The 15,504-nt window shown below is 31.4% G+C and overlaps 2 protein-coding genes across 4 annotated transcripts in view; one reads left to right on the plus strand and one right to left on the minus strand.

Annotated features, from left to right (window-relative positions):
• The window catches only part of LOC106473208 (transmembrane protein 214-A-like), an 8,347-nt gene extending 3,909 nt beyond the window's left edge, over positions 1–4,438 (minus strand). Inside the window, exons 1-2 of one of the 3 annotated variants that reach the window (XM_022401691.1) lie at positions 4,329–4,438; positions 1,151–1,270 (exon numbers count right to left, since the gene is read on the minus strand). In XM_022401691.1, coding sequence (XP_022257399.1) covers positions 1,151–1,253 — 103 coding nt within the window. In that variant the 5' untranslated portion in view covers positions 1,254–1,270; positions 4,329–4,438. Of the gene's footprint in view, positions 1–1,150; positions 1,271–3,679; positions 3,986–4,328 lie in introns of those variants that run through there. The other 2 variants (XM_013933890.2, XM_013933891.1) reach the window with 2 other exon arrangements.
• Positions 4,439–5,226: 788 nt separating this feature from the next.
• LOC106473207 (structural maintenance of chromosomes protein 6-like) overlaps positions 5,227–15,504 on the plus strand; it is a 42,042-nt gene continuing 31,764 nt past the window's right edge. Inside the window, exons 1-7 of the mRNA XM_022401693.1 lie at positions 5,227–5,394; positions 9,056–9,193; positions 10,548–10,662; positions 11,152–11,257; positions 12,380–12,516; positions 14,022–14,083; positions 15,439–15,504. Coding sequence (XP_022257401.1) covers positions 9,065–9,193; positions 10,548–10,662; positions 11,152–11,257; positions 12,380–12,516; positions 14,022–14,083; positions 15,439–15,504 — 615 coding nt within the window. The 5' untranslated portion in view covers positions 5,227–5,394; positions 9,056–9,064. The remainder of the gene's footprint in view (positions 5,395–9,055; positions 9,194–10,547; positions 10,663–11,151; positions 11,258–12,379; positions 12,517–14,021; positions 14,084–15,438) is intronic.

Below are 15,504 nucleotides of genomic sequence, written 5' to 3' on the forward strand. Positions count from 1 at the left end.
GACCACTTGATCCTTCCATACTGTCACAACATAATATACAGGCCAACAAGGGACCACTTGATCCTTCCATACTGTCATAACATAATATACAGGCCAACAAGGGACCACTTGGTCCTTCCATACCATCATAGAATAATATACAGGCCAACAAGGGACCACTTGGTCCTTCCATACCATCATAAAATAATATACAGGACAACAAGGGACCACTTGATCCTTCCATACCATTATAAAATAATATACAGGCCAACAAGGGACCACTTTGTCTTTACATCCTGTCAGTAAAAAAATATACAGCACAAAAATGGACCATGTAGTCCTCCCAGACTGTTCCTACACAAAAAGGGACAACTTGGTCCTTCCAGATTGTTCCCACTCTTGAGAAAAGTAGATTTAAACCCACTTTTTTTTTTCAGGAAATCGTCAAGTTTTTTCTTAAACTCTTGTAAAGTGCCAGCCTCCACTACTGCCAACGACAAATTATTCAATAAGCCAATCACCCTGTTGAAAAATAAAATGTTCTTAACTAGAGCCTTGCTTGCCTTTTCCTAACCTTAAACTTGTGGCCTCTTATCCTATTGTCTTCGTTCTTAACTAGAGCCTTCCTTGTCTTTTCCTAACCTTAAACTTGTGGCCTCTTATCCTATTGTCTTCGTTCTTAACTAGAGCCTTGCTTGTCTTTTCCTAACCTTAAACTTGTGGCCTCTCATCCTATTGTCTTCAGAACACATTACAAAGAATTCAGAGGCCTTTATCCTATTAATCCCTTGGATAATCTTGTCTGGTGAAGGCCAATTTTTGTAACGACTAACATGAGCTAGCCCTACGTAGGTATATTTCATTTATAAGTAAAAATAAAACAATCTTGGTTTAGGATATTTTAACTGCCTATTACAATCATTGTAAGTAACAATTAATTACTTCTACTTTAAAATTAAGATTCTTCTTTAGTTAACTAGAAGTAATTACTGAAATAAAATTTTGAGTTATGGATTACTTTACCGAAGAAAAATGGTTTTCACTGGTAATGTCTATAAACATAAATGTTACTATTACAACTTATTAGACAAAATAGCTACTACAAGTTAATAGAATAAACATTAATCAGCAATTTTCTTAAAATTACAACACAAAGTTCATTTCTACTTACTCTGGAAAGAACCGTGCACATGAATGTCATAGTAAAGTCCAGCAGCAACAAGAAATATCAGAATCACTAACACCCATCTCCATGGAAACCGCTTTGCTGTCATAGTGGGGAGTAAAAATCCTGGAAAAATTTACAACAAAATTATAATTCATCTTGACACATACATAGTGATAAAAATATGTCAAAAATATCTTAACTTAAAGTTTCCAAGAAAATAAATTTTTACTAACTTCACATGGAAACTTAAGTTCATAAAATATTCGAAAATATCAATTTGATTTTAATATATATATATAATGTTACTTAAGATGAAACATGTGCTTTCAATTCCTTTATTTAAGTACTAATTCTACAAAATGCTGCGACGATGTAACAAGTACATCCTCATTGTTTGACTGACAGGGTATTCATGATTATACTGGAATGGATGACAATTCCCTGTTGTAAAAACACAAGTTTAAACTATGACGTTTTGAAAAACACATAGGTTCAAAAAAATCAACTAAATAGAAACACAAAACCCCCATAGCTGACAAACTGTTTACCCTTGATGAAGAATCATCCACTTTTTTGAAAGTTCTTGGAATATAGGGTTTTGTATTCGTCTCATGTTTTACCAATATGTTTTAGGAGCATGCCAAGTATATCAATTGTTTTATTCAAATTATATACGTTAACCATCAAAAGAATGCATTACCACATATATAGAGCAAATAACGACTACTAAGAAAATTAACTAATTTTCACAACATTCACCTATGATAGAAAAATTTACTGAATTTTATCAACAGATACAGTTTGGCCATCTCAAGTTCACGTGATCATTATTCTGAAGATATTGAAATTATTCTGGCAATGATGACAAGTTTTCTGTTGAGGATGAGAGTTATGAGAATGTTTATTATGCTGAAGAAGATAGTGTGGAACTGATTGAAGATCACGAAGATGAGAACACAGGAAAAGAATGAACCTTTAGTTTGACAAGAGAAGATAAACATGACACCTCCAAAAACCGATTCTTTTGGTGGTAGTTCAAGTCAACAAAGTGTGTCAGCAGTGAAAGCATTAATATAAAACTTTCTTTCATACAAGTAAGCGTAGACACAACTCATCTATATATATATACAGCACTATGAAGATCATAGCTTAAGTGGTAAGAGCTCTGAGCACTAGTGGGAGCTGTGTGTCAGTGGTTTGAGACCTAGTCAGGGCAGATACCTTAATTCTGATATACCATAATATATTTTTAATAATTCATTAGCTGAATGAAAGGAATTCAAATTCACCATCTACCAACTGGGCAGTATTGTCAAGTATCTATTACTTGGAGTTCCTCCACTCAATCTCCTATTGTTTTATAAAGAAGTAGCAGAAGTCTGTAGAATGTGAAAGGGTTCAAGTCCCAAGCAGTTAACTCTTCATCCTGACCATCACATGACTTATCTCAATGAAACATGACCCACCCTTGAGTTAACACACTACACTACAAGGCTTCTCAAGACGCCTGGAAACACAACATGGCAAGCCAGCCACTGAACCTAGCATGTATACATATTGTTTCATCTGCCATCTACTCACCTCCTAAAGTTATAAAGTAGTAGAACAACAAATAGTGAAATAATAATATAAAGTATCATGAGGCTAAGAAATCTGACACAAACAGGACTTCAACCTGGGACCCTCTGTGACACTAGTGCTCCAACATTGATGTTTTTACCACCTAAGTAACCATGCCTAAAGTTACACACAAACAACTCAATCCTGAGTGGTACAAAACTGATTAAAAGATTTGTATTGTGAAAGCATTTAATGATTATCATATATATTGAAAATAAATGTATGGATCTGTTTTCATGGTTAACTAAACATTTTCTGAGAACAAATGTTAGTAGTATGTGCATCACAAACCTGAGTTGATATGCGTTGAAAAATAAACTACAGCACTTAGTTTCAGTAGTTAATCTAGTAGAACCACACAACCAAGACTTTAACTATGTACACTAACAAGTTTTAACAACCTACTCTCTCAATAATGTTATTAGATCTGGTAATTTCAATAACTGGCCAATTTAAATTCCACACCTCACAGTTTCAGTAGATAGCCCAAATGACCATCTCATTGAAACAGATCTGAATGGTTAGCTACTACAAGAAGCTTCACATCAGCAGCCATGCTGATAAATCCACGTATAAACGTTGGTTTATGTTATTATCACACAATGATGTACATAATTTACTAAAATAATTATTTATTTACAAACCAAGTTCACGTGAACTTCTGGTTATAATTTATAGTAATTGTAAGTTGAAACTTCATTTGCTTATTTTGTTACTTGGCCATCAAAGAAATAGTTTAGCTCAGGATAAAAACTGTAGAACAACAAGGTGATTAACTAGTTGTTTATTTAAACACTCGGTAACAGTAAAGGCAAATTCAAAGCAGATAATAATATTGAAATGTAAATTATATACAAAAATGCATCACACCACAATAAATTACTGGTACTACTACTAGTAGTAATACTGTACCTGTCTTACTACTGTGAAAAATAGTCGACTCAAATAATTGAACTACCGCTTTAACTTTAGTTTAACATTCCACTTCGTTTCACGTTTACTGTCATCGATCGTTTAACGTAATCATGAAAGCGCAAATATAAATATAAGATGACACGAGTTCAAAAATCTTCAGTTTAAAGTTGAGCACTAATTTTGAAATTATGGCATGCAAATATTGGTTCAAATATTACTTCTTATTTTCTTAACTGTGTGTAACAGATGATTTTTTTTTCTTCAGGCTTTACCGTACAATAAATCTGCAATTTGATTTCGTCATAGGCCCCGTACAGATTCCCGGGACCGATAGCAGCAATATAGTCCAATCAGAAATGCACGGATAAATATAAGAAATATCATGTTTAATATCATTTGTTATTTTATATTACTACTTTATTATTATGTTTATTTCTTTAGACCGTAATCAATGTCACTTTTATTTTAAGGATAAAAATAAAAGTTACAGGCGGGTTTCCTTTTTCTTTTTCATATTTAATCTGTTATATCATGTATATAATTAATAAACTTACCAAACACGTCATTAACTGCTAGAACACCTATCAAATGAAGCACTGTTTTCGAAATTTATGCAATAAATAAAACACCACTAATGCATACGTACCTTATAAAATACGCCAGAAAAGGGGTGTTTAAGTAGATGGTAACTTGGAATCATACAGCATTTGATCTATTAGTTCGTTCGTTGTTAAGAGCAAAATTAAACTATGGCCTAATTGCGTTTTGCCCACCTCGGGTATTTTTAGCTTTATAAGTCCTTAGATTTACCGCTGAGCCATCAGGAGGCTGATCAGAAATAATTTTCTTTTTTCGCCCCTGAGGATGACAAGTTCGCCTAGCGAAAGCCCTGGATTCCTTTCTCTGTTAAGCTTTTAATACAGTTTCCTTTATTACACGTACAAACACTCTCCAAAATTAATTATTTATTTAACTTTTATAATATTTAGTACTCTGTAAACGCTCATGGCAAGTAATTTTTCCATTATTTCATTTAGAAATTAAACATACTTAGTGTATAAAGTCCAAAAAGGTGACGGTGTTCTTAAGATCAATCTTGCTACTGTTGAATTTGGCCGTGAGATGACCTTTATGTCGGTTATAGTATTTTGGCACTTGTGTATAAAGTTAAAATCATAAATAATATTCAACGTTAAACTGGTATACAATTAAAAACATTTTATTTAGGTCTATCTATGGCCTTCAAAAAGTTGACGACTCTACATGTTTCGACGTTATGTCGGTGTTTCCATTTGAATTATTCTTCCAGCAAGCGTTTTTGACAATGAATGTTCAACAGTAAAAAGACTGATATTAAGAACACCGTTACTTGATTGGACTTTATATATTTAATATGTTTAAATTTTAAATGTAATAATAGAAAAATTGCTCGTCGTGAGCAGTTACAAAATACGAAAGCCTTGTAAAGTTACTAACAATAAAAAATGTATTAATATTGACTATTTAGTACTCTTAATCAGTACCAGAGGTCATTACTATGTTTCTTTGTGGCTGGCGGGTAAATGATTTTCGGTTTCAAAACAAAATTAGGATTGTTATTAAGCGTGTAATTTGTAAAAAAAAAAGTACTATCGATTCAAACAAAATTGAAATCGTTGGCTTACTTATGTGTGTGTTTTTGCCTGATAAGTTAAAAGCAACAACACCAACTGGTAAAGTATTGTTATCGATAGTAATAGTATTACTACTAGTAGTACTAGTGACGTAGTGTGGCACTGAGTGAAAATGTAATGCTGCACTGTAATTAAGTTATTACAATATAACGTATTTGTCGTAATACAGTAGAATTAGTGGATGAATTAGACTGTTTTTGAAGCTTTTAATCTACGATTCAGTGAAGCTTAATTTTTATCATATTTGCAATCATTGGCATTGTACTTGTAGCAACATAATAGTTAATACTGTTAATAACACTCATTAATACTAATAATTAATGCATTTCTAGACTAAAGTTTTGTATTTATCTGTGTTGACAAGGGCACGTCTTTTCATTCCAAAAAATAACGTCAGATTACCACAAAGTAAGCCTTAGCTCAAACAATTTCTGGGCCACCTGACTTAAATAAAAATATTATATATATATATATAAATCATAAATTCACACAAGTATATATACATATATATTTATAAACATGTTTATAAATTTAATCCAAAGATAAAGCATACAAAAATAAAAATGAATGGCAAAAAAAAAGTAATAATGTCATGAGTGGTGTATAATTACATACTAACATTTAAATAAACACAACTTAAGACAGCCCATCTCTTTCAATTATACACCAATGCAGATGAAAATCTGCTGTGCAATAACATATGAACAAAACTTTAATCAGTAGTTAGCCAGATTCAGATACTTGTACCCATAATGCCCTGAACCTAACTACATATTCTTTGTCTGCAGTTAATTATGGGAAAATAGTTCCCAATAATAAAATCAAAGAAAGAACAAAACCACAAGTAAATGTAAATAATTTAGTATAAATCTTAGAATGAATAACAGCAAAGAAATATAATATAAAATATTAAAAACAAATAAAACTAAATACAATAAAGGTTATATTACCCAATCATACAAAATGAAAAGCAACCCAACCTCCTCCTTTCAGTACTAAGAGTTAAAGCAGGTGAAAAGAAAGACACCTAAGTATTAAGAAGGCATCATATAACAACATTAACAGAAAATAAATTAAGTAGCACTATAAATTTAAGAAAAACGTTTACAAATACACGCAAACTGAAGTATCTTTTAATCACATTGAAGCTGGTGTTTCCAAACTCATTTTTCTTGCAAAAAATAAATCAACTTACAATGAATATAAAGAAAAGAATAAGTTAATACCTGCTCTTAAGACTAATTAACTGAAAGGATATTAATGTGGGAGATAAAGTCACATGAAACAATTCAGGTGGCGCTGATATCTTTTGTCCACTTACATATGATTTTGTTAAGTTTATATTTTGAAGATTCATTACTGATATATATATGTGTGTATAGCACTCATGGGCAGACACACATTAGTTATGTTGTTCAGACCATAACATTTATAGGTGAAGGAAAATGTATGCATAAGATGAATTTTACATGGTTTAAGAATATGAAATACAATCTACATTGCAGAAAAGTGAACAGATAATATACAATTAATGGCGCAGAAAACATTTTTTTTTTAAAAGAAAATGCTCTTTTAATTGTTTTATGAAAATTCTGTATTTTTTAAATAAGTTTAACAAATAATAGGGTAATTGGATACTTTTTTTGAACCAAATAGGCACTTGACGAGAAATCAAAAAAAATCTCGGGTGTGCTGAATAATGCAAAAGTAACATCAGATAAAGTTTAGAAAAGAAACGTGAAAGATTCAGTATTACCTGTTGATAATGGCCATAAAAACAAGTGCCGAAGTTAAAACGCAAGACGATAAAATCAAGTAGTTAATACATTCACTTTTATAGTTACTTAACTCTTTTATTTTTTATTTTTTTTAACTTATACATACCAATGCTGAGCATCAAAGTGTAACATTTGGATACTCTGAACTTAAGATAACTGCACCATGTAGATCAGTGACACTACTGGTTGTTGGGTCAGATCAGGTACCACTCACTTTCATACATTAATCTCATATACAGGTACAGATTTATATGTTGTTCAAATTGTTGTGTGTCAGTCTTCAAAACGTGGATGCAGATATCAATTGATGGTGTAAAAGAACAAGGCATGATATAATTATTTCTCTGTTTGTGGCATTGGGTCAGGTCAACACTGATGTAACACAAAGCCCACAGAACTAACACCATTGCTGTGTTCATAGTATCAGTCAGGTTAACTGTGATGTAGCACAAAGCTTACAGAACTAACACCATTGCTGTGTTTGTAGTATCAGTCAGGTTAACTGTGATGTAACACAAAGCCCACAGAACTAACACCATTGCTGTGTTCCATAGCATCAGTCAGGTTAACTGTGATGTAGCACAAAGACAACAGAACTAACACCATTGCTGTGTTCGTAGTGTCAGTCAGGTTAACTGTGATGTAACACAAAGCCCACAGAACTAACACCATTGCTGTGTTTGTGGTATCAGTCAGGTTAACTGTGATGTAACACAAAGCCCACAGAACTAACACCATTGCTGTGTTTGTAGTATCAGTCAGGTTAACTGTGATGTAACACAAAGCCCACAGAACTAACACCATTGCTGTGTTCATAGCATCAGTCAGGTTAACTGTGATGTAACACAAAGCCCACAGAACTAACACCATTGCTGTGTTTGTAGTATCAGTCAGGTTAACTGTGATGTAACACAAAGCCCACAGAACTAACACCATTGCTGTGTTTGTAGTATCAGTCAGGTTAACTGTGATGTAGCACAAAGACAACAGAACTAACACCATTGCTGTGTTTGTAGTATCAGTCAGGTTAACTGTGATGTAGCACAAAGACAACAGAACTAACACCATTGCTGTGTTTGTAGTATCAGTCAGGTTAACTGTGATGTAGCACAAAGCTTACAGAACTAACACCATTGTGGTGTCAGTCAGGTTAACTGTGATGTAGCACAAAGCTTACAGAACTAACACCATTGTGGTGTCAGTCAGATTAACTGTGATGTAGCAGAAAAACTAGGCTTCAGTTTATTCTACTTTATGTATTACACAGAGTCCAGTAAAAGTTTGGCTTATACTGAATTTGCTTTTAACATAACATATGGACAACAATGGAACATTTGAGTTCCATCTTTTATTTTTCAAGAATTTGTCAATTCTCCTCTTAAACTTGTAAAGTGCCAGCCTCAACTACTGCCAACAGAGATTCATTCCATAAGCCAATAACCCTGTTTTAAATATATAATTATCTTAGCTGGAATAACAGAGGTCCAGTTTGACTGGACTCCTTTAATAACAGCCAATCACACAATAATCCTGTTAGGTAGTCCACAACTTTCGTCAATATCATACTTGCTTAGCTAAACATCCATGTGGTACCTTATTAAAAGCATTTTGAAACTAAATACACCAAATCCACACACTTTCCATCTTCAAGGTAACAAGTGACGTTTTCATATAATTTGACAGACAAGATTTCTGTTTAGTAAATCTGTATTAGCTCTCATTTATAATATCATATTTTACTAAATGATTTGATTTTTTTACAAGGTTCTATAATTTTTCTGTTATAAAAGTAAGACAGACTGGCCTGTAGTTTCCAGAGCAACAATCTTTTCCTTTAAATAGCTGTTAAATGCTTCAAATTTTAATAATGAGTTTGTACCCAGTAGTTGTTAATAAAATAAGATTTTGGTTTTTTCAAGCAGCTTGTAAATATGGCTGGCTCAAGAAAACGTCAAAGTTCCTCACCAGATGTCCCAGGAAATAAACGAAGCAGGCAGGTTTCACCTTCAGAAACCGTCACTGTCCCACTGACAAGAAATCCTCAACTTTCTAAGACTGAAGTATGTTTCAGTTTGACAATTTATTTTTTTTTTTTTCCCATTTGGTAATTTTGTGTGATGGAAAGATATTTTTGTAAACATGCTTTGGTAAGTGCTGAAGATATAAAAACAAGATTGTGCTGTTTCTTTATATCATCTAATGTATTGGAACAACATGAAAGCATTAACGTCCTAATGAGAATACGACCATTTATGGATCGTAGGAGAATTTATTTTTAAAGTTGCAGAGATGAGTTGCACAAAATAATCATTTTTATATTTATTACACTTGTAATTATGTTTACGATGATAGAGAATAATGCTTTTTATAGTCAGACATATATAATAACATGTAGGCTCCTGTCAAGTACTACAGGTCGGCCAAAGGGACTGTTTTTCTGTTAGTTTATAAAGCCAGCAGTCGTATTACTATTTAGTATGTCTTTTTTGTTGTGCCTGACTTGTTTTTCGAGGAAATAAATTATCCTTCTCCTAACGAGCGGCCCTTTTCAGTTCCTTATTGTGATACAACAACACAACTTACTTCTTCTGCAACAAAGACACATTTCAGGAAGGTGAAAGTCCTGGAATAGTTTATAAAAGATTGTGAAAAAAGAAGCTTTATAAGATAATTATAAAGTCCAGTATTGGAGAAAATGTGCACAATGTGCTATCTTGATGGCTTTATATGTTAGCAGTTATACATTAAAGAAAGAATCATCATGTAATCCTACAGGTAATTAAAAAACAATGTTGTTTCTCACGGCAGTGACTACGGACGAACCTCAAAATCGTTTCATGCTACCATAGACAAAGATACCTTTAACACACATACATATATATATATAGTTCTAACGTATAAAGTAATTAAAACTTGTGTACCGATTACAACAGACTGACTGTGGAGGAGTGTTAGCAAGTCACTGCTTAATATCAATACTTTCAACATGTTACAGTACATTTAATTAGAAGAGAGGTAACAGTTAACTATTACTTAATGTTGTCTGTTTTTAACATGTTACAGTACATTTAGTTACAGGAGAGGTAACAGTTAACTATTACTTGATTTAATGTTTTAACAGGTTACAGTACATTTAGCTGGAGGAGAGGTAACAATTAACTATTACTTGATTTGGATGTTTTTAACAGGTTACAGTACATCTAGCTGGAGGAGAGGTAACAATTAACTATTATTTGATGTAATGTTTTTAACAGTTAACCATTACTTGATGTGATGTTTTTAACAGTTAACTATTACTTGATGTGATGTTTTTAACAGTTAACTATTACTTGATGTAATGTTTTTAACAGTTAACCATTACTTGATGTGATGTTTTTAACAGTTAACTATTACTTGATGTGATGTTTTTAACAGGAAGAAGCAGAGGTTGGAATCATTGAGTCAATTTCTCTCAAGAACTTCATGTGTCACGGATGTCTTGACTTTCGTTTTGGACCCAACGTAAATATCATCATAGGCCACAACGGAAGTGAGTGATTTTAATAATTTTGTGTTATACAACTTAGCGATAATGATAATTTATTTTTGTGTTATACAACTTAGCGATAACGATAATTTATTTTTGTGTTATACAACTTAGCGATAATGATAATTTATTTTTGTGTTATACAACTTAGCAATAATGATAATTTATTTTTGTGTTATACAAGTTAGCGATAATGATAATTTATTTTTATTTTATACAATTTGGTGATATTTATAATTCTTATTTGGATGTATAGCAGTTTGGGAATTTTGAGGTAAAAAGTTAAACATTCTTTTACATTTCTTAAAATGGGCAACAGGTTTAATTTTTTTCTCTTCATATTCAGTTCTTGTAGTAGAAGGCACATCGATGTACGTGTATTTAGCAAATGTACTTTAAATTCAAAGTAATACACATTTTGCTTGCTTGTTATACCATTACGTTTGAACAAGACTTGTACACGAAGGAAAGTAATATTTATAATTACCTCAGGTGGAAAGAGTGCAATCTTAACAGCCCTCGTGATCGGTCTAGGTGGCAAAGCTCATGCAACTAATCGAGGATCAAACATAAAAGGCTTTATCAAGACTGGAAAACTGTAAGGCATTTTTTTATTGGTTGACTTGAAAGAATTGTACGTACGTTATGTTGTGATGTTCTTACAATAATTGAATCGTAAACAAAGATTATTTTAAAAACAAAATTTTATAAAGATTATTTTCTCTGTTGATTTTTATTTTTGTAGCAATGAAATCATCTTTGTAGAAAATCTTTGGATAATTTCAAGTTTTTGATGGTTATATGTATTTCTCTTGGTTCCCTTCTGCTCTTGGCTATTAGTTGGGTACCTTCATTGCTAGCTGTATTTTCAGTCTTTTATAATCCACTCGTGAAACCATTTTAAAAACAACTAAATTCACTAAAAATGTTTAAATGACTCAATGAATATTAGATGCTGTTTGCTAATTGAACTAACAACACTCACCCATCAGTAAAAAATATTTTAAACAGTCATATTCTGTTTTCTTGCAAGAAACACACAAATTCTTATCTTACTCAAGTTAGGTTTTATTAACCATTGGATATTCCTTCAGTTGCATAGGATAATTAGTCAGTAAGGTTTTGATACAATTAAAAGTAATTCAAGATAATATCACGTGTGTGTATGTAAGCTCATTACTAAGACAGTTATGTTCTTGGCTCTTTAGGTATTAACCTCTGATCAGAGATTAGATTATCTGTGTAGATTAAGATTAAAAATCAATCCACTAATGAGTATAGCTAATTAAATTTACTCACTTTCTTAATTATAATGGTTGAATGCATTTTTAAATCAGTTTCATTCTTATGTTTTTGGAAGCAAATTCAATTGAGCCAGGAGGATTAGTGGAACTTGCTAATTAATTAATCGTCAGGCTCATTATTTAATTATATTCAACTAATTGATTATTGAAAGTTTTGGAGTTTTTTAGACATTTTTGAACTACCCTTTGTTTAACACAATGATGTGTTTAGGTACAATAATTTATATTTAAATTACTATTTTAGTCCTAAACTATTGTACAGGAAAATATATATGCAATGTGGGCTTAGATGTTAAATGTCATATTTTCAAAAGCTTCATTCCAAATTGTTTTTTATTTTTGTAATAAAATTAAAAAAAAAAACTTTAGTGGCTTAGAACTGGATGTTGAACTCCTATGACCTTTCTGTACTGTAGGTCAGCAGAAATTATTGTAAAATTGAGAAACAGAGGAGTGGATGCACACAAACCTGAAGAATACGGCTCAACCATTACTATTGAAAGAAGGATCACTTCTGATGGAACTAGTACATACAAAATGAAAGGGGAATTAGGTTTGTGTTTGAAAATATGTAATTTTTTTGATCAGGCCTTTTTTAGTGACCTAAGGTGGATGCATTCTCAATATCACTAAGAACACGACTTTTCAGTGTTAAAGTTTTTGTTGCACAATTATAGATTACTGTAAGATACTCAAGTGTTTGGCCTTTATAATAAAAATAAGTTGAGAGAAGATAATGACTTGTGACCAAATAGCATTCGAGATCTTCCATTTATTCCTCCCCCCCAAAAAATAAAATTAAAAATAAAACACTACATAAAATATTACAGAACGTAGGATCAATCTGTTTTTATGTGTAGCATATAATTTCTTCTTGTTGTATCCTCTCACATTTAAGTCACTTAACTCTACCACCCCAGGTATCCTTTACTTTGCATGACACAAGGTTTTAGTGCCTTACATTCAAAATTTTATTAAACTACTTTTTGTTTACGTTATACCAATTAGAATAGTATAAATTCTTAGCTAATAATCCATATTTTAATAGTATACAAGTTTTAAGTTCTTAATTCTATAAGGCAATATTAAAAAAAATCCTGAATTGCCCCTAGTGTGATACACGTGACACATTATCTCTAGGTATCTTCTCTTCTCTATTTTATCCATCACCCCTCCAAAAAGTATGAAATTCAACATAAATTATAAAATATAACTATAAAATCATCATTGTTCAGACAAACCATAATTTTTATAGTCTTCAATTTTGTTTGGTTACAGAGCTATCGAATAGAAAATCGGAACCCTCCTGCCACACCCACATGTCACATCCCCTCTTTCAGAATTTGTTGATAGTTCTCTCCTACTCTTCATTATATATATTACCTATAACCAATAGAAAGACAAGGTTTTCATCTATTAAATGGCAAATTCTATTATGTGTTCTGAACAGAATATTGTCAATTTCACTCATATTACAAGGCTCATTCCCGTGGAAAAGTTAACAGCAAGCTTGGATGAATTTATAATGGCTCTTGTTGCATAGTTAGAAAGCCAGAAAAATTTTGAGAGGTAAAGGAATTTGTCAACTTTTTGCATGTTATTAATATATATATTCTTTAGTTCATTATTTGATTGAATAAATATTATTAAGTGCATTACTATCATTACTATAAAAAAATTAGGCTTAATTGTTCTCGACAATCGATAGCAAGAAAAAAAAAGATTGGGTAAGTACCTTATTTCTTGTTTTTCATATTTATTCTTTATTTATTTAGAGAAAAAAGACATTTATAAAGTTTTATTGTTTGTGATAGATTGGTAGAACAACAATGAGAATACTTCTAATAATTGTTATCATTTTACATAAATTATGATTACCAAAACAGCTGCTAATTTCTGTATGATCAAATCCAAATTTTAGGGTTAGAAAAAAACAAAATAACATTTTAATAGTCTTAATAGCACCATCTTGTAATTAAAAAATAGTTTGTATTGAGAACTCTATTTGTAGTATCATCTTTAACAAATCTCTACGTTTAGATGTTAAATATCTTTTAGGTAATCTTGTCTCATCCAAGAGGGAGGAATTGGTCCACATCCTAGATCAGTTCAACATACAGGTTTGTGTAAAAATTGGTTTTGTGTTTGTGTCTCTTGAAAGTTAATGACACACTCTTCGTTATGTTATGAACTTTTTCATCTTGTTGCTTTAGTGTGATTTCTAATTTTCCGTGCAATTTTGTAAATTCTCAAATCTTTATATATATATGTGTGACTTTAGATTCCTGAAAACAAAATCAGTATCACAAGCTCAGTAAAGGATTATAAATCGTGCATGTATTCATGAAAAACCAACTTTAAATGTATATACATAACAATCACAAATTATTAAATAAATTACCATTAGATAAATGCTAATATTTATTAATTTTATTTCTAACTAATTATGTATGTATGGGAAAATTCTGCTATACTAATAATTACATTTAACTGAAGTTTCTTTGTACGTTAGAAATTGAATGAGAATATATTAATTATGGTGCCCCCAGTGGCTCAGCAGTAAGTCTGAAATCTTATAATACTAAAACCCAGTTTTTAATATCTGTGATATGTGCAATTCAGATATCCCATTGTGTAGCTTAATAACCGACAAACAAAAATTCTTTTGGACAGCAAATATATATTCAATATGTGTGAGTAATTTCGTACTTGTAGAAAGGTTGAGTATAATTCATAGCTGAAATATATAAAGTACATCTTTATATAAAAAAAAGAAACTAATTATAACAGTTATTCATTAGCAAACGTGCATGAAACTCGTGTCTCAATTCCAGTACAACAATCTGTTTTTAATTACAACTCTACGTGTATGTGCATGAAATGTCTAAATTCCAGTACAACAATCTGTTTTTAGTTACAACTGTACGTGTATGTGCATGAAACTCATGTCTAAATTCCAATACAACAATCTGTTTTTAATTACAACTGTACGTGTATGTGCATGAAACTCGTGTCTAAATTCCAATACAACAATCTGTTTTTAATTACAACTGTACGTGTATGTGCATGAAACTCGTGTCTAAATTCCAATACAACAATCTGTTTTTAGTTACAACTCTACGTGTATGTGCATGAAACTCGTGTCTAAATTCCAGTACAACAATCTGTTTCTAATTACAACTCTACGTGTATGTGCATGAAACTTGTGTCTAAATTCCAATACAACAATCTGTTTTTAATTACAACTGTACGTGTATGTGCATGAAACTCGTGTCTAAATTCCAGTACAACAATCTGTTTCTAATTACAACTCTACGTGTATGTGCATGAAACTTGTGTCTAAATTCCAATACAACAATCTGTTTTTAATTACAACTGTACGTGTATAAGAAATCTTTCTGTTAAATAACATTATTTTAATATGTTCATTGCATGAAAAGTTATTGTACAAGTACTATTAAACTTAATCTTCTAGGTTGATAACCCTGTTGCTGTCCTTAATCAAGAAGTTAGCAGAAAATTTCTAAGTTCCAAGAATGAT

This window comes from Limulus polyphemus, unplaced genomic scaffold, assembly GCF_000517525.1.
Source record: "Limulus polyphemus unplaced genomic scaffold, Limulus_polyphemus-2.1.2 Scaffold5971, whole genome shotgun sequence".
Classification (NCBI taxonomy): Eukaryota; Metazoa; Arthropoda; class Merostomata; order Xiphosura; family Limulidae; genus Limulus; species Limulus polyphemus.